Here is a 27,287-nt window from a genome sequence, read left to right on the forward strand (position 1 = left end):
GGAAATGCCCGAGCCTAGGTTCAGGTATTTCCAGATTTCGGAACACAAGTGCATCCCGAGTCTGGAAATGCCCAGATTCCGATATTTCCGGTTTTTCGACATCATTTTGTGGTTCTTCTCTCCGCAGGCCTTCTAGTCCTCGCTTCTTCGTAACACGTTATAAGTCTCCCTCTCTTGTTTTTGTACCTGTATGTTTTGGAAGGTAGTCTGATACCCTGTATACCTGTACCTGTACTTGAAAAGTTCTTGGGGACATTCCCTGTGTTAAGAGGCTTCTACCCTGTAGTGTATTTTCACCATGTTGGTTCTGGCTGAAGGGACTTGCGTGCTTTGCAGAGTTGGTTCTGGCCAAAGGGACTTGTGTGCTGTGCAGAGTTTGATTTTGGCCGGGGACTTGCGCGGGAGCTTGGTTGGTCCTGGCCGGGGACTTGTGTGCTGTGCAGAGTTGGTGTGGACCCAGGAGCAGCGGTGCGGTGACTGTGAAGATCTGGCCTGGAGCAGGTAGAATTGGCGTTTTTATTCTTGCAATTTTTGTCACTGTACAGTAGTTGGATTTCAGTTTTTGACTTTTCCCTGGGCCCTGCTGGCGGCAGTAACAGTTTGGCAGGGTGTCCAGATTCCCAAACATTTTGCGGACTCTGGACAACCCTGCCAGTCCGGATTCCGGATTCCGGAACTCTGGATTTTCAATGCTGCACCTGTATTTGATATTTCGGAAGGATAGGCTGAAAGGAAAAGGAGGTGGGGATAATAAAGGATGAGATCAATGCTTTAGTGAGAAATGATATTGGCTCAGAAGATCAAGATATAGAATCAGTTTGGGCAGAGATAAGAAATAATAAGGGAAATAAGTCACTGGTAGAAGTAGTCTATCGGCCCCCTAACAGTAGCTACACTGTAGGACAGGGTATAAATCAAGAAATAATGGAGGCTTGTAAGAAAGGTACCGCAATAATCATGGGCGATTTTAATCTTCATATAGATTGGTCAAATCAAATTGACAAAGGTAGCCTTGAGGAAGTGTTCGAGTGTATTCAGGATGGTTTCTTAGAACAATGCATTGTGGAACCAACCAGGGAGCAGGTTACTTTAGATCTGGTAATGTGTAATGAGATCGGATTAATTAATGATCTCATAGTAAAGGATCCTCTCAGGAAGTGTGATCACAGCATGTTAGAATTTCAAATTCAGTTTGAGGATGAGAAACGGATCTCAAACTAATGTTCTGAATTATATGAAAGCAATTACAAAGGTATGAAGGCAGAGTTGGCTAAAGTGGACTGGGGAAATAGATTAAAGGGTAAGAGGGTAGATAAGCAGTGGCAGACATTTAAGGAGATATTTCATAACTCAGCAAAGCTATATTCCAAGTGAGAAAGAAAGACTCTAAGAGAAGGCTAACTAAGGAAGTTAAGGATGGTATCAAATTGAAAACAAAGGCATACAATGTTGCGAAGATTAGTGGTAGGCCAGAGGATTGGGAATTTTTTAGAAACCAGCAACAGATGGCTAAAAAAAGTAATAAAGAGAGAAAAAATAGATTGATAGTAAACTTATAAGAAATATAAAAACAGACAGTAAGAGCTTCTACAGGTATATTAAAAGGAAGAGAGTAGTTAAAGTAAACGTTGGTTCCTTCGAGGATGAGACTGGGAAATTAATAATGGGGAAACGGGGAAATGGCAGACATTTAACAAATATTTTGTATAGGTCTTCACGGTAGAAGACAGTAAAAGCATCCCAGTAATAGATAATCAAGGGGCTATAGGGAGAAGGGAACTTAAAACAATCACTATTACTAGAGAAAAAGTACTAGGCAAACTAATGAGACTAAGGGACCAAGTTTCGGCCTGAGTTGCTCCTGTTTTTTTTGGAGCAACTGGTTTAGAATGGAGTATCTTAGAAATTGCAATTCTCGGCATTTAGTTTGCTCCAGTTCTAGTCAGTTAGAACAGTTTCACTTTGGAACAGAATTTTCTTTTCAAAAGGGGGCGTGTCCGGCTAATTATGCCTGTTTTCAAAGTTTAGGCAGTGAAAACTTACTCCAAACTAACTTAGAATGGAGTAAGTGAAGATTTTTGAGGGGGACTGAGGCCATTGGGACAGGGAGAGGCAGCCACATAGACACTTTTAAACTTAAATTTGCAGAATGGGTGCTGCATTGTCAACACCATGTATTATGCAATGGTTCGCCATCAATTCACTGCATAGGAGAGAATTGATTAGAGCTCACCGCACCAGGAACGTCACAGCCTGTAGGTTGATGGGCAGGAGACCTTACCCAGTCGACAATATCGAGAGAGGCGCCCATACCTGGACATGAGCGAGGCTGATTGTGTCAAAAGGCTGCGTTTCCGCAGAGAAGTTGTCGCTGAGATCTGTGATATGCTGAGAGCAGATTTGCAGCCCAGAAACAGAACGCCAACTGCCCTGTCTGTTGCAGTGAAGGTAACAGCTGCACTTTCTTTCTATGCCTCGGGCTACAACTGGAGATGTGTGTGCCATCTCTCAACGTGCAATACATGCCTGCGTTTACCAGGTCACGGCTGCACTGTATGCGCGAAGGAATGACTTCATCAATTTCCCAATGACCGCACAAGCGATCCATGAGAGGGCTGTGGGCTTCTTCAGGATTGCTGGCTTCCCAAAGGTACAGGGCTGCATTGATTGTACCCACATAGCCTTGCGAGCACCTGTGGAGGATTCTGAGCAGTACCGAAATAGGAAAGGTTTCCACTCTATCAATGTGCAGCTCGTGTGTGACGACAAGCAGCGCATCATGTCAGTTGATGCGAGATACCCTGGCAGCACCCATGATGCGTTCATCCTACGCGACAGCATTATATCTGACATGTTTGAGCAGCAGCCAGAAGGGCAGAGCTGGCTACTGGGAGACAAAGGGTACGGCCTGACCACCTGGCTCACGACGCCCCTACGTGTGACATGGACAGAAGCTGACTGTCAATACAACATGGCGCACATTGCGACGCGCAGCATCATTGAGAGGACCATTGGCACACTGAAACAGCGATTCCGATGCCTGGACTATTCTGGAGGACACTTGCTATACTCTCCTCAGATTGTCGGTCACTTCACTGTTGTGTGCTGCATGCTTCATAACTTAGCCATCATGAGGCAGCAGGAGCTGGTAGTGGAACCAGAAGACCCACGTGAGGGTCCAGTGCATGATAATATTACGGAACAGCAGGATGTGGATGATGACGACGATCAGGAAAGCATGCAAGTGCCTGATACCGGAGCACGAGGTCAGAGGAGGGCCGTCCATCGTGCCCCTTTAACAATTGCTCGAGCCTTGCGCCAGCAGCTCATCCGTGAACGTTTCAACTACTGATGCCTAAGGGCTCGGTGACCACTGTTGCGCATGGACATGTTTATTCTTTGCAGTTGTTCCTACGTTGTGTTGTGTTAATGGAACATGAAACAGTTTTAATGAAAAAATATTTTATTGAAAAGTTAACGTCACTGTAATAAAATATTTGTTGTATCAAACTATACTTTTTAATATGACTCTTGAAGATCACTTAAAAACTTTAAGATCACTTATAAACATGTAAAGTTACAAAACAGTTTCAATGTGAAAAATCTTACACTCTGAAGAATACTTAAACTTCAGGATCACTTTTTAGGTGCAAAATTAAATAAGATACAAAATGTGAGCGCATTTACACTATAAGATCACTTAAAAACCCTAAGATCACTTATAAGTTGTAAAGTTACAAAACTTAAACAATTTCAATTTGAAAAATGCTACTACAGCTACATCAAGAACAAGAACACAAGCAGCAAAGAAAGGCTGCAACCATCTCTCATCCACATCTCAGTGAATGTTCACTTCCTCATGGGGTTGTCATTTGATTGGCTGGGCTGTGTGCCCTTATTATTGCAGCAGCTACCTCAACCAGGCCCTCCCTGACGGCCTGTGCCGACACTTGCATGTCCTCCCTGACGGCCTGTGCTGTCGATTGCACTCCCTCGGACATTCCCTCCCTAAGTTCCCGTGTCATTACTGCTATTTTCTCCCATCAGGACCGTCACCTCTTCACCCACTGCACTGACTCCACCGATGAGTGATCGGGTAAGCTCATTGGTCTCCATACCCAATGCCACAACCTGAGCCACACTGTTGCACGCTGCATCTCAGGAGAGCGTGTCTCCAACCTCCTTCTCCTCTGCCTGGATCTGCCTCGTGGCACCACTACACTGGGAGGCGCGGGCTGGGACGGTGGGACGCTGGGTGTTGCAAGCGGCACCACTACACGGAGGTGCGGGCTGGGACTGAGGGACGTTTGATGTTGCAGATGATAGCACTCGAGTGCGAGCTGTGGGCTGGGATGGTGGGTGAATGGGTGTACACTGCTCCATGATATCAGGAGCAGCACTGGGACCCACAACGTCGGAATCAAAACCATAGAAGGTGGAACCAGAACCTACGCGAGTGGGAGGCGCAGGCTCGGACGGTAGTGCACTGACTGTAGAATGTTGCATTATACCAAAAGCACCACTGGGACCCGCAACATCAGAATCAAAACCATGGAAGGTAGAACCAAAACCTATGCTAAGGGTTGAAACTCTGATGCCCCTTGATGGGGGCTCATAAACATTAATTTGGAAGCTCTCCCCTGCAGACATTTCAGTCATCGCTGCCATCATCCAGTCTGGTTCGTCCGCATCTGGTTGTACTGGTTCTTGTTCTGTATCCTCAGGGTTGGCAGCAGCAGCAGCATCATCATCATCAATATCATCATCATGTTCTGCCAAATACATCAGAACAGTCAAATGTTTAACAGCAAGGGATGGGTGGCATGAGTACTCTCACACATAGCAGGCTAGGCAGCAGGTTGATTTAAAGGGCCACGATGCATTTTCACGACTTACCCTCTTCCTCGCATGCGGGCCCAGCTTGTGCTGTACTGATTGCTTTTCTCCATGTACGACTCATCATAGCAGCTACCCTTTGTTCCAAGGGTGTCAGTGGATGCAGATTGGACGTGCCTCCTCCTGTCTGAGTTGCCTCCCTTTTGTTGTGGGCCAATTTCTTCTGCAAAGAGTAAAATATAACTTTTTACAGAGTGTGTCAGTCTGCAAGCTGGGACATACAGATAGCCAGGTTACAATTACGATTTACATTAAAAATGGGAAATATTACTTACACTAACTACTTGACCAAGGTCGTGCCATTTCTTTTTACACTGGCTTCCAGATCTCATGGTATGCACCACTGCGCAGTAATCTTCTGCAACTTGGTTCCAGCGTTTCTTCATTTCTTTAGGTGGCACTTTTATGCGACCTCTGTTGCTGGTATCTAGCTCCTGCCATCTCTGCTCACTTACGTTGACTAATATCTCCACTTCCTCATGCAAGAAATTCTTTGTTCTTGGTGGACGTTGATCCATTGCAAAGTTGAATTGGCACTCTTATTTCTCAAAACACACAGTCCTTAATTTGCATGCACCAATGCAGCACCTGTTCTGCAAGTTTGCCAGCGAAAAGCTGCACTCACTGATTTCAGCAGGTGATTTATTCAGCAGTGCTGCTAAAAGCACTCCTTCACACACAAAAATATCACTAAAATTAAATCACAAGCCTTTCCAGGGGTCCACAAGACAAATCTTCATTTTTCCTCTAGTCCCTTTAAAAATGGCCGAGTGCCAATGTTTATTTCCCACTGCGCGTGTGCGCACGCTCCAACGCGCACGCGCAGGATTGCTGGCACGACGTTGTCTTATTTAAATTAGGCCCGCCCCCCCCACCTCTTGTAGAATCGGCGCGAGTGTCTGGCTCCGCCCCCCGCTGTTCTGTGCGCGCCGTGCCAAACTGCTGAAGACCTCCGAGGAGCCAGAGAATATCGGAGTTTTTTTTCGGCACACTTTCGAGCGCGAAAAACAGGCGTCCAGCTCGGGGCTGCGCTGTTATAGGCGCGGCCCGAAACTTGGGCCCTAAAGGTGGACAAGTCCTCTGGACCTGATGACCTGCATCCTCGGGTCTTAAAAGAAGTGGATGCATTGGTAGTAATCTACCAAAATTCCCTGGAGCGGTCCCAGCGGAATGGAAACCAGCAAATGTAATACCCCTATTTAAGAAAGGAGGGAGACAGAAAGCAGGAAACTATAGGTTAACTGGTCTAACGTCTGTCGTTGGGAAAATGTTGGAGTCCATTATTAAGGAAGTAGTAGCAGGACATTTAGAAAATCATAAGACAGTCAAGCAGAGTCAACATGGTTTTATGAAAGGGAAATCATGTTTATCGGTATTGTCCCCCTCCTTTTCAAAACTGCTATCATCATCCTCCTGAAAAAGACACGCTAAACCTCTCAGTCCTTGCAAACGACCGCCCCATCTCCAACCACCCTTTCCTTTCCAAATCCCAACTCTGTGCCCATCTTTTCTGCAACCCCATGCTTGAATGTCTTCAATCAGGTATCCGCTCCTGCTATAGCATTGAAATGGCCCCAATGAAAGTTACAAATGACATCCTGTTACTGTGACTGTGGTGTTCTATTCCACCTCTCAACATTTCAGCCATCTTTGATATAGTCAACCACACCATCCTCCTCCAACATCTCTTTGTTACCTAACTGAGTGGGACTGCATTCTCCTTGCTGAACCCATCTATCCAGCCATTGCCAGAGAATCTCCTATAATGGTTTCTCTTCCTGCCTTTGGAGCTCCATTTTGGTCCCTTCCTTCATTGTTTGATAAAATGTTGGCATTTTGTTAAATTATACTGTGTAAATCAAAATGACCTCTGCCCATATTTTGTTCCCTTTCCTCCTTTCTTTTACACAAACCTGCCCTTTTTATTTTAATTCTTTTCTTTGGTTATCATGGCAGCTGATAATTATTTGCCATTCACACCCCATCTAGACATCTTTTGTTTCTTAACTTGTACCATTACTATCTCAATTTGGCCCATCATCCATTTTGTATCTCAAATCTCTCCTGCCTTCCACCCTATCACAGACCTTCCCTCCTCCTTTCAGTGACCCTGCACTTCCTTAAGAATCTGTTACATTTTGAACTCTTGCCTGTTCTGACGAAGGGTCGTCGACCTGAAACGTTAACTCAGTTTCTCTCCACAGATGCTGCCTGACCCACTGAGATTTCCAGTTTTATTTCAGATTCCAGCAGTATTTTGCTTTTAAGAACATAAGAACATAAGAAATAGGAGCAGGAGTAGGCCATTTGACCCCTCGAGCCTGCTCCGCCATTTAATAAGATCATGGCTGATTTGATCATGGACTCCGCTCCACTTCCCTGCCCGCTTCCCATAACCCTTTATTCCTTAATCGCTCAAAAATCTGTCTATCTCCGCCTTAAATATATTCAATGACCCAGCCTCCACAGCTCTCTGGGGCAGCGAATTCCATAGATTTACAACCCTCTTGAGAGAAGAAATTCCTCCTTATCTCAGTTTTAAATGGACGGCCCCTTATTCTGAGACTGTGCCCCCTGGTTTTAGTTTCCCCTATGAGTGGAAATATCCTCTCTGAATCCACCTTGTCGAGCCCCCTCATTATTTTATATTTTTCAATAAGATCACCTCTCATCTTTTGATATAACCACATTGATGTTTTGTTCAAGGAATACAATGCTAATCCAGTATTGAGTCTGTTGTCCTTTTGTTCTAGATACCAATTAATTGGAGTGCATGGACTGCTGCTTAAATCATGGTTGTTGTTGAACACTGGTATTTTATGATCTGGAGGTCATGTTGGATTTTTTAACGGCCCTTTTGTGTTGATCGTACGCTGGCTACATAAACTCTGTACCTGAAGATTGGGGGGAAAGAAATTAAAAATGATATGAGTTTGAAGAGAGGACCTGCTGTGTTTATCCAATCCCATAAAGTACACATTCTGCTGGTCATTAGTGATGATGGAGAATTCCTCCTGCCTAAAGGAAGGAATGGGGCAAGGCGGTCTTCAAGATTTAAAAGGGAAACATCAATAAATCGGAGTTTGATAATAACACTTGCACTTATCTAGTGCCTTATTATGTTGAAACATCTCAGTGTTTCACACAATGTATTATTTTGAAGTGCAGTGATTGTTGTAATGTAGAGAAACAATTACGTACAGTATTGCACAAGGAGCAAAGAGTTGAACTCCTTGACCTCCTTGGAATGGTACACTGGGATCCTGGACAATCAGAACACACAACTAGGACCATCCAGGTCTCATCCAAAAGACAACACTGTTAGATTTTTAAGTCTTTTGTCCTATTTTTACTCTAGGTATATTTTAGTTTTAGACATAGACATAAAAAATGTATCTCAGATGACTTTCGTCTTATGTTTTTGAGAGTGTTTACACTTGTTTTGATATTGAGTTAATTTGGGCAACATGCCCAGGAAAACAAACAGAAGATCTAGCTTTAGATTTGCTTTGGCTTCTGGATCTGTTCTATGCCTTCAAGAAGCAGTAGTGTGTCATCATGCCAGACCTAGTTTTAGCCTTTACCTGCCAAAATAATTCATTGAACAATTGATGAACCAGTGGAAAAAATAAGAGTCATGTATAATATATATGTATATAGTAGATTTTAGACTATGCTATTTCCTTGAAAAAGGAAAATAATAGTTTCTGTACTAATCTAGATTTTATAATTTTTTTACTTGTGGATCTCAGTGAGTTGGAGGATTCCGTGTTTTATAACAATAGTATTAGTATCAGGTTCCACTGATTCACATTGACTCAGTTAGGCAACTTTATTAAATGATATTCTGGGTTTATTTCCTGAATTGAATTCCACAACTCTGTCCATTATTCTGTGAAAACTATCAATGAGTGACCTTTCTTTTATATATACTCCTTTTACCTATAGTTATGTATTTAATATTCAGCCCCAACCATTTTTAAAGTTGAGAATACGCAGGAAGATAGAATGCAAGATGCATTAATTGGAGATAGTAGTTTCTGAGCAATTGATGGTATTGACTTCTGGGATGGGGTCATGGGTTTAACTGAATGTGGGAGACAGTCCTGGGTTTTGGAAGTACTAGGAAATAGTTCTGACGTTTGGCAGAGCTGGCTTGGGGTCCTGGATTTAGACATGTAAGGATAATTTGGTGCTCCTAGCATGTTCACACCTTTGTCTGTCTTAGCTTCTTTGACAACTCTGAAAATTACAGTATCAACCTTTTTGGTTTTCCTAGAAATCTGTGGTGTGGAATAAAAGGACTCGCTGGCAAAGATGGGAGCTTCAAAACATTCCTTCTTTGCAATACTTCATCAAAGGTGACCTGATAGAGGTCTTTAAAATTGTGAAGGGGCTTGATAGGGTAGACGTAGAGAAGGTATTTCCACTTGTGGGGAGTCCAAAACTAGGGGCCATAAAAAATATTAAATCAAACCAACAATTCAGGAGAAACTTCTTCACCCAGAGAGTGGTTAGAATGTGGAACTCACTCTCCCATGGAGTGGTTGAGACGAATAGCACAGATGCATGTAAGGGGAAGCTAGATAGGCACATGAGAGAGAAAGGAATAGAAGGATGTGTAGATAGAATGAGATGAAGTACAGCGGGAGGCGGCTTATGTGGAACATAAACACTGGCATAGACCAGTTGGGCTGAATGGTGTGTTTGTGTGCTGTAAAATTCTATGTAATTACTGCAGTGGGAGCTGCTGGAGTTTGGTGGCATTGGGAATCCTTTGATCTGGCACCATTGTGGAAGGGTGGCCTGAGGCTTGGAAGAACAGTGGAAGGTGTACTTGAGGTTTTGTGCAACACAGGGTGAAATTTAGCTCACTGGTGGATTCCTGCTGTCAACCAGCAATGAGTGGGAGGCACAGGGCATGGGCTTAACTACACTTAGTGGGAAGGGATTTCACGTCTGATCGGATTGGTTTGTGACTTTCTAAGAAATGTTTGTAAACATTGAATTTGGCTTTTTGTGATTGGTTTCTGGTAGTGTGTCTCTTTGCCTCTGTCACTGTCTTTGTCTTTTTCTGATAGATGCAGGTAAAAGAAAATGTACTCATTCTAAGGTGAAGAAAGACACCAAAGCAGCCAGCTGTATTTTGAACAACCCCAATATTTTTGTCATACAGGCAGATTATTCCAAACAAGTTAGAAGCTCTTCCTATTATCTGTTCTAAATTTACTCTTTACTGGTTTTCGCTTGTGTCCTATTTTCCATCTTAATTTGAAGTAATAATCTGTGTTTATTTTATTTATATTGATTAATACTTTATATACTTTGGTGAGGTTCTCTCTAAATTGCATGTTTTATCAGTAATTGTGGGCAGGTAAACAGGTTTACGAACTGCTTCCTCCACTCCAGGAACACATAAAAAGAAAAGCTTTCTAATAAAGCAACAGTTCTTCTTTGATAAAATTTTTCTTTAAGAATCCAGTAGCATTAACCGGGGGTTAATCACTGAACTCCTTCAACTCCAAGCGTCAGAAGTAAAATTAAAACCCGGCAGATGCTGGAAATTCTGTTATACAGTTGATCCAGGACATCCCCTCCACACTTCAGATAACAATGCTCAGGATGTTTCAATATCGTTATCGCCCTTTTCTCCCCACCTCCCCTTCTTGCTTTGAACACAATTCTTGGGAGAGTTGAGTTTACTCAACCAAAAACAAAACAGATGTTAAGCCCCAGACAGGTAAGCACCAGCTGTCTAAAAGAAAGACTTGCATTTATATAGCGCCTTTCACAACCACCAGACGTCTCAAAGCGCTTTGGAGTGTAGTCCCTGTTGTAATGTAGGAAATGTGCCAGCCATTTTGTGCACAAGCAAGCTCCCACAAACAGCATCATGATAATGACCAGATAATCTGTTTTTGTTATGTTGATTGAGGGATAAATATTGGCCAGGGTACCGAGGATAACTCCCCTGCTCTTCTTTGAAATAGAGCCATGGGATCTTTTACGTCTACTTGTGAGAGCAGACGGGACCTCGGTTAACGTCTCATCCGAAAAACGGCACCTCCGATAGTGTAGCACTCCCTCAGTACTGCACTGGAGTTTTCATGCTCAAGTCTCTGGATTGGGACTTGAACCCACAACCTTCTGACTCAGAGGCGAGAGTGCTACCCACTGATCCACAGCTGAAATTTCTAATAAAAATTACATTTCCCGACATCTGTTCAATGCTCTACAGAATCATTTAAGATGATTTTTAAAAAGCAAAATATATGATGAATTTGATATTATGCAAAAATTGAATGACTTGGTCCAGTCACTAGTCTTAACCAATAAGTAGGAAACTTTACATTTGGTAAGCAAACCAATCCATTCTTGGATGAACCCTGGTAATTATTCCCTGCTTAAAGCAGTTAAATAAAAGTCTATCCTCCGGATTGAAAGTGCGAACATTGGGGGAAGTTTTCTATGGCTGGCTATTGATAGTGCAAATGTAAACAAGTTCTTTGTACATGTTTGTGATTTCACTATAAGTGGCAAATGCTGGAACTGTTTCCCCATTGAATTCCTGCTTTATATTCTTTATTCTTCTTCGTGATGGTCTACTCTATTTATCTTTTTATTTCATTTCACAAGTGCAGATTATCATTCCCTCATTCTAGCACTTGGGAGCCATCATGCTATTTATTATTAGTGTATTTTTAGAACTCTGAAAGGAAAGTTTGTTCAAGCACTTGAACTATTGTCACAGGATTGGCTTCACAGAGGAACAGCAAGTACTCAATGGAGAAATGTAACAACCAATTGGAATAAATTTGTATCTGCTGCGGGCTCTTGACAAAAATGTGAGAGTTGGCTGAGCAACAAAGTATTTTAACTGGATGGAGGAGCAAGGCGGTGAAAGCAATTACTTCATCAGTCTGGCCTTGAAGGACAAAATGTCGATTTTTCAGAAAATGTACGAGATGTCGCTGGCAATTGAAGAAATCCCCAAGCACACTATTTTCAGCATACTTTTGGAGACCCTTGGCATCCTTCCAATGTAATTTGTTCGACTGCCAAGTTAATGCCACTAATCCATTCCACGGAGCAGGCCAGTTAACGAGTCGGGTTATTTATGTCTGGTTTCTTCATGGATTTCTTTCCAGGATGAAGCTTTGGGCCAAAAAATTCTCTATTAATGAACTTTGGTAGAATGGCTGTTTCTGAATGCAACCAATGACCTGCTAATGAAATTATAGAAACCGTGACTATATAGTGTGCAGTTTTTGACAATTGTGAATTTGTTCGGCCTTTAGAGACAGAGAAATAACGGCATGTTCTAATTTTTCATCAAAGGAGGAATTCTACATCCTAAGTAACATAGCTGCCTGACTTGGCCTGCATCAGGTGGTGAAGGAACCAACATGAGGGACTAAACTATTAGACATCATCCTCACCATCCTACCTGTCGCAGACATGTAGGACCACAACAACATTGGTAGAAATGACCACCACACGGCCCTTGTGAAATTAAAATCTCATCTTCACATTGAGGATACCCTCCAACATGTAACATGGCACTACCAGCTAGCTAATCGGACAGACTAGGAGTAGATGTAGCTGTCTACATCTGACCAACCATGGGGTACTGTGGGCCATGAGCAGCAACAGCAGAATTATGTACCCCCACAATTTATATCCTCCTGACCAAAACCATCCCTCTATCCTCCATCACCATGAAATAGGTAGATCAACCCTGGTTCAATAGCAACGTTCTTGCTCAGCTGTGCTGCCGCACGGCTGGAGTTTCCGCTCTCTGGCTTTTAAATGGAAAAAATGCGCATATGTGAGAATTTGAATAGACTGCGCAGCCACTTAAAGGGACCTCGCACGGAAAAAAAATTAGAGGGAACATTGTTTTATAGGGAGTGTAGAAAAATAAAAAATGAACTTGAATTTATATAGTTCTTTCACAACCACAGAACATTCCAAATTGCTGCACAGCAAATGGAAGAAAGAACTTGCCTTTATATAGCGCCTTCTCATGATTAAGCTCGAAGAAAGTAAATCTTCACATAAGAGAATAGCTGGCCTTTCTGAAGAAAGTTTCTTTGAGGAAGGTAAAAATAATTGTAAAGCTGTATTTTGGCAGCTTGTTGCAGATAACTTTTTTTTAAGCACAAAATAAACATACCTGCAACTGCAACACTCAAACCATCAACTCATTTTAAAACATTTCTAGTTCAAGTTAGTGTGCAACCAATAGTAAAAGAAGATAACTTCTGATTGGTTCTGACAACCTACGTTCTGCGCTATAATCAATCTGGTTGGTTCTGATAATCAGTCATACTTTGCAATTGATGTCATTGGTTGATGCGAATAAACTCCAATCTCAGTAAGAAAGGACATTAGCTTGGATGATGTGGAATCGGTATGGGTGGAGCTACGGAATACCAAGGGACAGAAAACGCTAGTGGGAGTTGTGTACAGACCACCAAACAGTAGTAGTAAGGTTGAGGACAGCATCAAACAAGAAATTAGGGATGCATGCAATGTAGGTATAGCAGTTATCATGGGTGACTTTAATCTACATATTGATTGGGCTAACCAAACTGTTAGCAATGCAGTGGAGGAGGATTTCCTGGAGTGTATTAGGGATGGTTTTTGAGACCAATATGTCGAGGACCCAACTAGGGAGCTGGCCATCCTAGACTGGGTGATGTGTAATGAGAAGGGACTAATTAGCAATCTTGTTGTGCGAGGCCCCTTGAGGAAGAGTGACCATAACATGGTAGAATTCTTTATTAACATGGAGAGTGACACAGTTAATTCAGAAGCTAGGGTCCTGAACTTAAGGAAAGGTAACTTTGGTGGTTTGAGGCGTGAATTGGCTAGAATAGACTGGCAAATGATACTTAAAGGGTTGACGGTGGATAGGCAATGGCAAACATTTAAAGATCACATGGATGAACTTCAGCAATTGTACATCCCTGTCTGGAGTAAAAATAAAACGGGGAAGGTGGCTCAACCGTGGCTAACAAGGGAAATTAAGGATAGTGTTCAATCCAAGGAAGAGGCATATAAATTGGCCAGAAAAAGCAACAAACCTGAGGACTGGGAGAAATTTAGAATTCAGCAGAGGAGGACGAAGGGTTTAATTAAGAGGGGGAAAATAGAGTACGAGAAGAAACCTGCCGGGAACATAAAAACTGACTGCAAAAGCTTCCATAGCTATGTGAAGAGAAAAAGATTAGTGAAGACAAACATAGGTCCCTTGCAGTCAGATTCAGGTGAATTTATAATGGGGAACAAAGAAATGGCAGACCAATTGAACAAATACTTTGGTTCTGTCTTCACGAAGGAAGACACAAGTAACCTTCTGGAAATACTAGGGGACCGAGGGTCTAGTGAGAAGGAGGATCTGAAGAAAATCCTTATTAGGCGGGAAATTGTGTGAGGGAAATTGATGGGATTGAAGGCAGATAAATCCCCGGGCCTGATAGTCTGCATCGCAGAGTACTTAAGGAAGTGGCCCTAGAAATAGTGGATGCATTGGTGATCATTTTCCAACAATCTATTGACTCTGGATCAGTTCCTATGGACTGGAGGATAGCTAATGTAACAGCACTTTTTAAGAAGGGAGGGAGAGAGAAAGCGAGTAATTATCGACCGGTTAGCGTGACATCAGTAGTGGGGAAAATGTTGGAATCAATTATTAAGGATGAAATAGCAGTGCATTTAGAAAGCAGTGACAGGATCGGTCCAAGTCAGCATGGATTTATGAAGGGGAAATCATGTTTGACAAATCTTTTGGAATTTTTTGAGGATGTAACTAGTCGAGTGGACAAGGGAGAACCAGTGGATGTGGTGTGTTTGGATTTTCAAAAGGCTTTTGACAAGGTCCCACACAAGAGATTGGTGTGCAAAATCAAAGCCCATGGTATTGGGGGTAATATATTGACGTGGATAGAGAACTGGTTGGCAGACAGGAATCAGAGAGTCGGGATAAACGGGTCCTTTTCAGAATGGCAGGCAGTGACTAGTGGAGTGCTGCAGGACTCAGTGCTGGGACCCCAGCTCTTTACAATATACATTAATTATTTGGATGAAGGAATTGAGTGTAATATCTCCAAGTTTGCAGATGACACTAAACTGGGTGGCGGTGTGAGCTGTGAGGGTGACTTGGACAGGTTAGGTGAGTGAGCAAATGCATGGCAGATGCAGTATAATGTGGATAAATGTGAGGTTATCCACTTTGGGGACAAAAATGCGAAGACAGAATATTATTTGAATGGTGGCAGATTAGGAAAAGGGGAGGTGCAACGAGACCTGGTGTCATGGTTCATTAGTCATTGAAAGTTGGCATACAGGTACAGCAGGTGGTGAAGAAGGCAAATGGTATGTTGGCCTTCATAGCTAGGGGATTTGAATATAGAAGCAGGGAGGTCTTAATGCAGTTGTACAGGGCCTTGGTGAGGCCTCACCTGGAATATTGTGTTTTAATCTGAGGAAGGACGTTCCTGCTATTGAGGGAGTGCAGCGAAAGTTCATTGACTGATTCCGGGATGGCAGGACTGACATATGAGGAGAGACTAGATCAACTGGGCCTTTATACATTGGAGTTTAGAAGGATGAGAGGGGATCTCATAGAAACATATAAGATTCTGACAGGACGGGACGGGACAGGTTAGATGCGGGTAGAATGTTCCCGATGTTGGGGAAGTCCAGAACCAGAGAACACAGTCTTGGGATAAGGGGTAGCCCATTTAGGACTGAGATGAGGAGAAACTTCTTACTCAGAGAGTTGTTAACCTGTGGAATTCCTTGCCGCAGAGAGTTGTTGATGCCAGTTCATTGGATATATTCAAGAGCGAGTTAGATGTGACTCTTAAGGCTAAAGGGATCAAGGGCTATGGAGAGACAGCAGGAACGAGGTACTGCAGGAATGATCAGCCATGATCTTATTGAATGGTGGTGTAGGCTCGAAGGGCCGGATCGTCTACTCCTCCACTATTTTCTATGTTCTATGTTTCTATACCATACTCCAATGAGCAGTATCACCAGAAGTTTAGAGTTTTACTTGTAATTAAATTAGTAAACTAAGAAAATTGCTGTTTGTATAATCTGCCACTTCAAACCATTTTAATTTTTGATTTTCTAGTTTGAGTGCATCTCTTTGATTTTTCATAGGCTGTACTCCAACAAAGTGCGGAAGGGCAGTGAAAGACATGGTGGTAAATCGAGAAGAGGCAGCGAAGATGTTACGGTACTGCATTTGAATTTTTAAATCACTGATGACATCCCTGTGATGAGTAGTAAACAATAATGACAAAAACAATTAAGATTGTAATGTTTGGAAATGTATATACAATGCCCTTATACTTAGTTAGCATGAATGTTTATGCATAGTTTTGAAAGGGGCAAGATACAAAGATAAGAAATTTAGAACACTTGAAATATGGATGGCCTATCTAATGGGGATCCAAGATTATAAATTTGAAGAGGTTTAGAATCAGTTCTACATTTGTTTTCCTCTTAAAGGGCTCAATTTTCCCCGAACCCGTTTTCTGGCGTATTGCCTGAGTTGCGCCGCTTAATTAGGTAAATAGATGCTCCAGAAAAAAATCTCCGATGTTTGGCCTCTAATCTGCAGCTGCGCAGCGTGGCCAGTCGCTTCAGGGGGTGGAGCCTGCGGTCTACGCTGGAAAAAGGAGCCGGGACTTCTGCGCATGCGCGGGAGAAAAAAAATTGACATTCTTGACGCCGCTGAAATGGCCGCGCATGCGCAGTAGAGCTCCGAGTGAGGTGCCTTCTTGGTCCACTGCGGTGAGTACCCTTCACCCGCTGAGCCTCTCCAGTGCCTTCCCGCCGCTCTGTGGCCCCTGATTTCGTGCCGGTCCAGGTCCGCTCCGCTTCCCGCCCCTAGCCCAGGCCGAATGGCCGCCGATGTACTTACCTGCGCTGATTTCTTTAACTCTCTGGAAGGGTTTTCTCGAGAGGCCACATACGCTGGCCTAAGTAGAAATAGATGAACTATTAGCTGGCCAAAGTTGCCTAAATGACCAGAATTGGCATAGGTAGCTGGTAACATCCCATTTTGAGGGAAAAAAAAACTTACCTAAAAAAAAACGTAACTACGTGAGTTACGCTGGTGCAAATTGATTGGGGAAACTGGGGATTTTTAAGTTAGGCCAGAAAAAGCAGCCTACTCCAAAAAAAGGCGCACATAGGGAGGAAATTTAAGCCCAAAGTGTCTCCATGCGGCACCTTGTCCCCTGCTCAATGATAGATTTGTTTCCACATCTCTGCCAATATTAGGTACAAGGACATGGGAAGCAGTTGCCTGACTTACCCTGTCCTATTCATTCTCCTTCCAGCAGTGCCTGATTAAGGTCAGCAATTCAATGGGTGGGAAAGATGAGTGCACATCCATATCTGACCATTTTGTCTTTAAAGGTCAGTGCAAATTCTGCAAGTTTAAATAGGTAGCGTGACTACAAAATAAAAGCCGAAAAACAGGCCCTCAAAAGATTAATATTTGAAGAAATGTAGTCAATGTCAGCTCATGTTTGATTTAGTTTTCTTTCACTGGGCCCTTGGAGCAGGCGCACATTTGGTAATGGATTTTCCTGTTTAAAATTACTAAGTTGCAAGTCCCACTGCCCCTGTGTTACGTTTCTGTCCTTGATGTTGTATTGATTGAGGAGAGTAGTGCTGTCCTTCACAAAGTTCACCAGAACAAAGTTTCTTAGTGCTGCAGAGGAGTTTCGGTATTAACTGAAAACAGATTGGATTCTCAGTATTAGAAACCAAAAATACAGGATAGGAAGATATCCACTTGTGAAATTTGACTTGAATCATGTTTGCTGCATTGTAGGATTTATGGTGCTGTTTATTTGTCATCAGGGCAGAATATTAGTCCTTCATCGAAAGCGTGGAATTGAATCTCCGCTTTGAATAACATTTGTTTGCAATTAACCCTTCAGTATATTTGGGGAGGGGGGAATTTACAAAATGAAATAGAATTTGTAAATGTCTACTGGAGGAATGAAGTGTGGGTCTGAATGAAGTATAAAGTGCATTAAATACTTGCTGTTTTAAGAATTGATTTCCCAGATCATGCATTGCGCATAAAATGTCTGAAACTTTTTTTAGGCTACTACAGGTTTAGAAGACCCTTCACACAATTGCTGTCATCGTATCCAGAATACTGTCCGCTTCCAATTGTTTCTTAAATGTGGCCAGTTGTCCTGTCTTCAACCAACTTTCTGAGCAGTTGTTGATCATTCCCTGAGTGAAGAAATACTCATGAGCCCATCCTAAATTTGACCTTTGCCCTCGAGTCCTGCTTCCCTAGCGTGTTCAGAAGAAAGAAACACTTGCATTTATATAGCTCCTTTCACGACCACTGGACGCCTCAAAGCACGTTACAGCCAATGAAGTACTTTTGGAATGTAGTCACTTGTAATGTGGGAAACACGACAGTCAATTTGCGCACAGCAAGCTCCCACAAACAACAATGTGATGACCAGATAATCTGTTTTTGTTATGATATTTGAGGGATAAATATAGGTCAGGACACCAGGGATAACTCCCCTGCTCTTCTTCGAAATAGTGTCATGGGATCTTTTACATCCACCTCAGTTAACATCTCATCCGAAAGGCGGCACCTGACAGTGCAGCAGTCCCTCAGCACTGCACTGGAGTGTCAACGTAGATTTATGTGCTCAAGTTCCTGGAGTGGGACTTGAACGCACCACTTTCTGACTCAGAGGCGAGTGTGCTACCCACTGAGCCACAGGTAACACTGTGTTTAGTTCTTGTATCCTGAGCTGTACTTCATGTGGAAATTTTGGCTAATCTTTTTGAAACTGGATTTGCTAAAATTTGACATTTATGTTTTCTAATTGTTTAAATATGCATTCTGTGTGACAACTGGCTTTGAAATAACATCAGAATATATAACAGCAACTTTATTACTGAATTTGACTTTTTGGTTGAATTTTAAACATAGCATTCCCATTATAAAGGACGATGTTCTTAAAATTGTCCCATAACATCAATGGAAGTGCCCACATTATAGGCGCTCAGCTGCTTGACGTGTTTCACAGTACTGGTCTGCTTCGTGTAGCCCCTCAAACAAGCCAATTTAGGAGAATAATTATCGGGCTCCTTTAAAATTGATTTTTAGTTTAACTGATATTAACTGTATTTAACACTCATAAGAAGTAATTGCAAAATATTTGCTTCATATTTTTAATCTAGATTTATCAATGTTTTTTTACTCTTGTGTGCAGTTCAGTTTCTGGGCAGTAACAGCCATACTGACATGTCTCTGTTCTAAGGAGATTGTACATGAAGATTTGACCTTGTCTGCCCACTTAGATTGATGATGGTCAGAGGGTTGTTTCTCTGTTGTTGCCCACTACTTGCATCCAGAGCAGACAGCCTGCTTTTTTGCCCCCTGATTATTCTGTTCATGTCGTGGCTTCTAAGACAGCATTTCCTGGCACTGGCTGACTCCTGCTCCATAAATCACAGTAATTGGTGGAGTATGTGCCTGCACAGAAGAGGCAAATTACTGTACTTTTATGGAGTGCGATTCAGCCAGAGGCAGAAATACTGTTTCAGGAGCCCCCCACCCCCCCCACACCCACACACACACACAAGCAGAGTGAGCAGGAGTTGGCAGATATGCAGTCTACAATAGCAATGAAGCTGAGGAACTGCAGCAAATGAAAGGGACGTGAAATCCCAGCTGGGGGGGTTTTGTTGGGTTTTTATAGGATATTGTCATGCATCCCTTTGACCTTAAGCAGAGGTAGTGTAGGATATAGTCACACATCCTTTATCTCTAAAACAAGTTTGAAAATGAGCAAACACAGAAAGGTCTAGTTAATATTCTTTATACATATCAATCAACGATTTAACATAATTCTTTGTACACAGTGCCCATGAAATTGGTACAGATTATAACTCTGTATAGAGTGCAGAGGACTCACCCTCAAGAAGTCACAAGCCTGTCGTCTTGACTGTTTACCTCGCCTCAGGAAGACTAAGTCGAAGTCCTTAAGGAGTGTGCGTTGTATCTTTTAAGGTTAACTACAAAGGACAGCTGACAAACGCATCATTATTATTTAATTGCTCAACTATTAGTGGCCGTGCCTTCAGCTGTCAAGGCCCTTAGCTCTGGAACTCCCTCCCTAAACCTTTCTGCCACTCTACCCTTCCTTCCTCCTTTTAAGATGCTCTGTAAAACCTACCTTTTTGATCAAGCTTTTGGTCATCTGCCCGAATTTCTCCTTATGTGGCTCGGTGTCAAATTTATTTTGTTGTAAACCACTCCTGTGAAGCGCCTTGGGACATTTTATTATGTTAAAGGCGCTATATAAATACAAGCTGTTATGTTCTGTGTGCGTGCTGTTGATAATGAAGCAATTTTCTTAGTTTTGCCTCTGTTTTTGATTCATTTCTCTGGGTCTTTTTTTTAAAGCTCAATCGTAGTACACTTCAAAATGCACCATAGAAGTGCATGCCCCCCCCCCGACCCCGAGGAAATCCATTTTACAGCAGCAGAGCTCACTTCCTCCTTCAATCACTCACTGCTAAAAATGCACTTTTGTGTACAGTACTTCTGTAATGCGACTGATGGAATATTGGTTGTAGCTTCATGTTCCACTGCATTCCCTTTGTAACTCCTTTTGGTATGTCATATGTGAGGCTGTTGGGTTTCACATTTAACTGAAAAACAAATTGAACTGTTGAATGTGATCCCCAAAATGCTAATAATCGTCCTGAAATTGATGGTAATAAAACGCAATTGAACTTACTCAGTCACCTTGAAGTAGTGATTTTGGTCATAGGCCCTTATTCAGGACTGTTTTTCAATTGTGCATTGCTTTTTGGGGCTGTAACAGTTCTTTCAAAGCCTCTTGTCATTTTTTTCCAGTTTTGGAAGTTGGCACTTTTGCTGCTGCAGATACTTCAATTGACATGAGCCTTGGGAAAATGAACTCCGTATTTTGTTCCCCCTATATTTGTAGATTGATGACTGGTTTGACTTAAGATAAAATTACTTATGTCAATTTTATTAATAATGCACAGAACTTGCTGATTTGCAAAATACTTGGCCGTTTTCTTTTGTAAAGCTAAAATCTTTAACACTATGTTTAAGAATATTGTAAAATAACATTACCTTCTGAATGAGCTAAAAACAATTGTATTTGGTCGAAGATACACCACCCTCCCTCACATTTTCTACAGTGTACGTTTGATGGAGTGGAACTCCCATCTGCCCCAGCCTGAAGCCATTGATCTGCATTCAAGATTATGGGAATGGGGTCATTTGCATGGCTAGAGCAAGCACATCTTGCTTGCAAGGGCATTTCAAACCACCACCAGCAATACACCTTTGGAAGGCTGAGAGGCTCACAGCTGCTCTATCTGAGAGACCCCCTGAGCCTCTGTTGGGCCGAAAGCAAATCTTGAAAGAAAATCTTCAGCTCTCAGACCAAAAGTAAATAAACCCCTCCTGGATTCATTCCCTTAGTCTAGTAAAGTTTTGGGGCTTTTCTACAGGCCTCAGTGGGGCTCAAGTTAACTATTGGCTGATGTGAGTTGAGTTGAGGCCTACCAAGGGTGTAATGGGAAGCATTCCTATGGAAGCTCAGAAACTCCCCCCAGGTACACCCCACAGAAGTTGCAGAGCGTGGGCGGAAGATCCACCCATTGGCCCCCACACTGGAGTTTAATGGAGCAATGTAAATGGGATGGAATCCCAGTGTAACCAGGTTACATCCAAAATTCCTGTGTCTCCCCTCCCCCCCCCCCCCCCCCCACCCCCAGCTGGCAAAAATCGTACCTGTCATCTTCTCTCACCCCAGGAATTTCAGAGCCTTTCTATCTGGTGTCTTGTGTTTTGTATTGTTTAACAGTACTGTTTTTTTGAGGGAATATTTTCAGTGTCAGTATTTTCTACGACGTTCATTATGAATGGATCTTCAACCACTGTGGTGCATTGCAACTTGAGTGTATGTTTGTTGAAGAGTTGTCAAAGAAATACCAGCCTTAACTGGTGTAAAGTCTTGATATATACTTTGACTCAGTTGAATATGGTAGTGACGATACAAAATGAGCTGCAGTAAATCTGTCAGAAGAAGTGTATATCCAACCAGCGTAGTCCTAGTTTGAGCGTTTTGTGGACTCAAAACTTACTTTTTATTCACAGTATAGCAAAGAGAGGGCTGTCCTTGGGAGGATCAGATGGTGGGGTAAGTGACCACATTTTTTTACTTTTCATACTTAAGTAACCAATTAAAAAAAGCATATCTCTGCTATATGCTGAAAGGTTTTCTCTAATCTGCTCAAGGGCATTTTTACTTGGATGTAAAATTCAGGGTTGTCATTCATTCCAGATTCTACAGGAGACACTATCGGAGTCTGACATTCTGCCTGTAGGACCTTTGCGTGGCATGCAAATGAAAAACTCAGTGGCCCAGAATTTGCTGGAATGGGGCATCTCGCAGCGTGCCCCGTTAGTTAGACTTTTTCCCCTCGCCCTTCAGCTCGAACAATTTACTACCTGCCTAAATGAAACTCCATAGTTTCAGTTGTTCCCTTTCTGGGCCGGAGAGGTTGAGTGACATTGCAGGAACATAAATCTCCTCATTAAAAGGTCCTTATGCTGTTAAGTATCAGGCTTAACTTTCTGCGACGAGTTTAATTGGCAATTAATGTGCAAATGCAGCACTTTCTTGAAATCCGCGGGGTGGTTGAGGGCGAGCTGTTGTTTTTGCAAGGCTAACAGCAGAGCAGCGCATATCGTACAGGAATTGGTGGCGTTTGAAACACTCGGGGTATTTCTTCCCCGCCACAAATTGCTGGGCGATCTACACATTAAAAGGGCGTACACGTTATTACTAATTATTTATTCATTTAATAACTAATTATTTTGCCAGCAAATTCTGGCCCAGTGTCATTTGTGCCACTGCCACCATGTGCCCTGCTGATCCCATTCCATGTAAAGAAGGGCATCCTTGCCTGTGCCTCAGTGCCATTCATGTCAATTCTTAGACCTAGTCACAAGCAGATGGTGTAGGTCTTCTTCCTGGGGTAGATAATTAAGCTTCCAATGAAACTCAGAAACTGTAATTTATTTTTCTGTTTTTTTTTTATCCAGTTTAAAGTTTATCATTCAAGGCCCTTTCACTCAAATCAATGATTAAACAACTCCCTCCACACCCTCCACTCCCGCTGTCATTATGTTGAATTTACAAAATTATTCCACACTGATCATTTTCACTTCAAGTTATTTTTACTCTGTTGCTGCAGTCATTTTGTTGAATGTTGGGCTCTTGTTCGTCACCCAATGTTGAACATGGAAAACTGGCATGAATCTAATTGTTTGAAGGCCTCAGAATAGAGACTGTTAGCTATAAAAAAAATCACGGGGAAAACGATCTTAGAAAAAAAAATTGCGCATGCGCAGAAGTCCATTATTTTCGCGATGGAGAAAAAAGTTGATCTTGATCGACTACAATGCCCGCCACTGCCCGCTACGTACCACTCCTGCTACCGCCCGAAAAAAAGTCACCAAATTAGCAGTCCTCGATCTTAGCGGTATGTGGCCGGTAAAAAAAAAACCTCGTACCGCCGGAATACCCCCGAGAAACGGGCAGTGGCAGTACTTCATCTATTTTGGGCCCAGAGAGGGTAACAAAGGTAATAGGACATCAGTGACTAAGACGACATCAGGGAAAAATCGAAAAATGTCTCAGCTAAAGGCACTATATATGAATGTGTGAAGCATTCTCAACAAAATAGATGAATTAATAGCGCATATAGAAATTAATAGGTTTGATCTAATAGCCATTACGGAGACATGGTTGCAAAGTGACCAAGGTTGGAAACTTAATCTTCCAGGATACTTAACTTTTAGAAGAGATAGGCAAATTGGAAAAGAAGGAGGGGTTGACCTGATAATAAAGAATGGGGTAAAGACAGGAGAGAGAAAGGACCTCAGCTCAGAAATTCAAGAAGTGGAATCAGTTTGAGCAGAGCTAAGAAACAGCAAGGGGCAGAAAACATTGGTGGGGGTTGTTTATAGGCCCCCAAACAGTTGTGGGAAAAATAGAAAAGCAGATTATTTTTTAGATGGTGAGAGATTGGGAAATGTTGGTGTTGGAAATGAGGAACCTGGGTGTCCTTGTACACAAATCACTGAAAGATAATATTCAGGTACAACAAGCAATTAAGAAAGCAAATGGTATGTTGGCTTTTATTGCGAGAGGATTTGAGTATAAGAGTAACAATGTCTTGCTGCAATTATATAGGGCCCTGGTGAGACCGCACCTGAAATACTATGTACAGTTTTGGTCTCCTTACTGAAGGAAGGATATACTTGCCATAGAGGGAGTGCAATGAAGGTTCACCAGATTGATTCCTGGGATAAGGGAATTATCCTATGAGTATATTCTCTAGAGTTTAAAAGAGAGGGGATCGCATTGAAAAATACACAATTCTTACAGGGCTTGACCAGGTAGATGCAGGGAGGCTAGTGAGTCAAGAACCAGGGGTTACAGTCTCAGAATAAGAGGTTGACCATTTAGGATTGAGATGAGGAGAAATTTCTTCACTCAGAGGGTGATGAATCTTTGAAATTCTCTCCTCCAGAGGGCTGTGGATGCTCAGTCGTTGAGTATATTCAAGACCGAGATTAATAGATTTTTGGATATTAAGGGATATGGGGATACAGCAGGAAAGTGGAGTTGAGGTCGAAGATCAGGCATGATCTTATTGAATGGCGGAGCAGGCTCGAGGGGCCAAATGGCCTACTCCTGTTCCTATTTTTTATGTTCTTGTATATGGAATGACTTGGCCTGATTACAATATTTTGTGTCGGCTTCCTGAGTTACACTGGGACGAATACAACCGTAATTTCACAAACAGACTGCCACTTTTGGTGTTTTTCGGTGGAGGTGATGAATTTAGACTTTGGATTCAGTGGCTTTGTTGTCGGAGTTTAGTGACTTTTTTTTTAACCTATCTTCAAAGCTCAGTATCTTTCTTACCTTTGGAACAATGGGTGAAGGATTTTCAAACCACATGTTGTGTAGCTTTTACAGTGAGATATTCAGGGAATAGTTGCTCATTTATTTGATAAATGTGCCTCATACTTTCTAATTCTTTGTGTAATGTTTCCGAAGTAAATGACTGGTCACTATATCAGACTTAATCCATTGTTGAACTGGGTTTTGTAATATATTCTTATATTCGGGTGTATTTGCTGAAATAATAGTGGAATGATTCACTTGACCTAATTGTTTTGCTGTTTGATTATTGGTTAAGTAAAAATAGTTTTTCAGTGGTTGAAAACAAATGATTAGCATTGAACATTTTTAACCCTACTCGCTCAGCAGCAACCTGGCAGCTGGGCAGTTAAAATCGCCCTGCCTGTTACCTGTCCGAAAACCACCATGATCGCAACATCTGCAATCCTGAGCAGGCAGCAAGGACATACGCCCAGAGCCAACAGGATCCTTCTTTACATGTGCATGTTGTGGCCCGATGACATCATTGACACCCGACTGTAATTTTAACTCGGGCCTGAGCGGGGAATCCACCTGAAGTTTTGACACAACATTGCAAATGATGCTACATTCAGAGAATACTATAAATTAAAGAATATTACTTATGTGAACATCTCTGCTGTTTAGCTTAAGGAATTCAAGAAAAATAATTTCTGTGAAGGACATTTTTTTTAAATGACAGGAAAGTAATACTCTGTGCATCTATTACCATTGTAAATATCAGATTAATTTGCTGCAAGCTACAATGAAAAGATTCCAGTTAAATATTTTGATAAATCAAGATCACGCCTCTCAAAAGTTACCAGAGATCAGTCATTCTAAAAGAGAGAAATTTCTACAATTATTCTTTATTTTATCGCAAGTCCCCAGTGTGGTATTCTGCCCTTATGAACACAGTTTTAAAAATGTATACATGATGTTGAGACATGCCTCTGGTAAAATGTCAAGCTTCATATCCCACATAATGTATCAGCAACTCAGACAAGTGAGCAAGACTGCTCAATACTACAGGCGATCAATTTTACTGTGCAACTTGAAACTCACCAGGTGGCTTTCATTGAATTACCTTTCATAAACAACCTTTCAAAATAATTGCACTCAATCTATTGCTTAACTGCAACCCTACTGAACAAATTGAAATTTCAGAAGTAAAGCGGCAAATGTAAAATGAAGATTGGTAGTTACACAGCAGGTGGATTCAAACCTGAAAGTCAAGGAAGAAAATTGGGCAGGTTCTACAATGAGAAGGCAATCTGTTTTCTCTCTTCCTCTCCTGTGGGCATTGATCCATGCCACTGGCATCAAAAGCCCTCCTGATTCCGGGCCATCCAACACCAACGACGACATTTATAGAGCACCGTTAATGCAGAAAAACGTCCATTACAAGGAGTTTCATAGAAGTGTAATTAGACACAAAAATCACTGGCGAGTATAGCAATGCTGCAGCCAATTCTACACCAGCAATGGCCCACAAACAGCCATGAGATGAATGACCAATCCATTGTTTTTTTCATTCTTATTGGTTGAGGGAAGAACGTTGCTTCATGGCTCGGCCTGGAGAAGAACAAGGTAATTTCCAGTAATCTGGTGGAGCGGATCGCCTGCCTATTGAAGGTCCCGCCCGATTTCCGTTCCATTGAAATGGGTTTCTCTAGGCAAGGAAAGGGAGAGAAGCAGTGGTTCGCTAACCCGATTGGTGCTGAAAGTGCCCGTTCCTATAAGTGTCACAGCTTTGGGTTGGCCGATGATTTACCCCAAAGTCAAATAGTGCACAGACACTCCGAAGGTAACTTTCAGTTTTGCTGCCTGGGCAATAATATGCTCATGTGGTTGGCCTACCTGCTAGAACCTGACTGAGTTTTGCTTTATTGATTTCAGTGGAATGAAAATTGGGTGGGCAGTCCACCCTACCAGCTTACCGCCCAGGTATGAAGTTTTAAATGACCCTTTTCTTGTCCAGGCTGACACATGAAGAATGGCGGAGAGAGCACAGAGTGTGGAGGGCGACTGATGCCTGTGGCATAAATCAATACCTGTGACATGAATTGGAGAAGAAACAAAAACACTGAAAAAATCTATAGCAAAAAAGAGCCTGCGCTACTAACAATGAATATTTAAGACTACTTTAAGGGATTTGGAAAGAAAGTATGTCTTTTTGGGAGAAATGAAAATTGAGAAAGTCAATATAGTGATTGAATGAAGTCAAAAATAAACTATTGGCCTACACTTATTATTTTAAAATGTACAAGGAATAAAATAGTACGGAATGGAAGTTAGACACAAGTCATTCCAACAAGGCTTCTGAGGAAAGATCACCGACCT

General features: G+C 42.2%; 1 protein-coding gene across 2 annotated transcripts in view; it reads left to right on the plus strand.

The window, feature by feature from the left end:
* The window catches only part of ogfod3 (2-oxoglutarate and iron dependent oxygenase domain containing 3), a 126,611-nt gene that overhangs the window by 28,363 nt on the left and 70,961 nt on the right, over positions 1-27,287 (plus strand). For both annotated transcript variants that reach the window (XM_070857614.1, XM_070857615.1), the window contains exons 3-4: positions 16,069-16,144; positions 22,106-22,148. In XM_070857614.1, coding sequence (XP_070713715.1) covers positions 16,069-16,144; positions 22,106-22,148 — 119 coding nt within the window. The remainder of the gene's footprint in view (positions 1-16,068; positions 16,145-22,105; positions 22,149-27,287) is intronic.

This window comes from Pristiophorus japonicus, chromosome 16 (assembly GCF_044704955.1).
Source record: "Pristiophorus japonicus isolate sPriJap1 chromosome 16, sPriJap1.hap1, whole genome shotgun sequence".
NCBI classification, from domain to species: Eukaryota; Metazoa; Chordata; class Chondrichthyes; family Pristiophoridae; genus Pristiophorus; species Pristiophorus japonicus.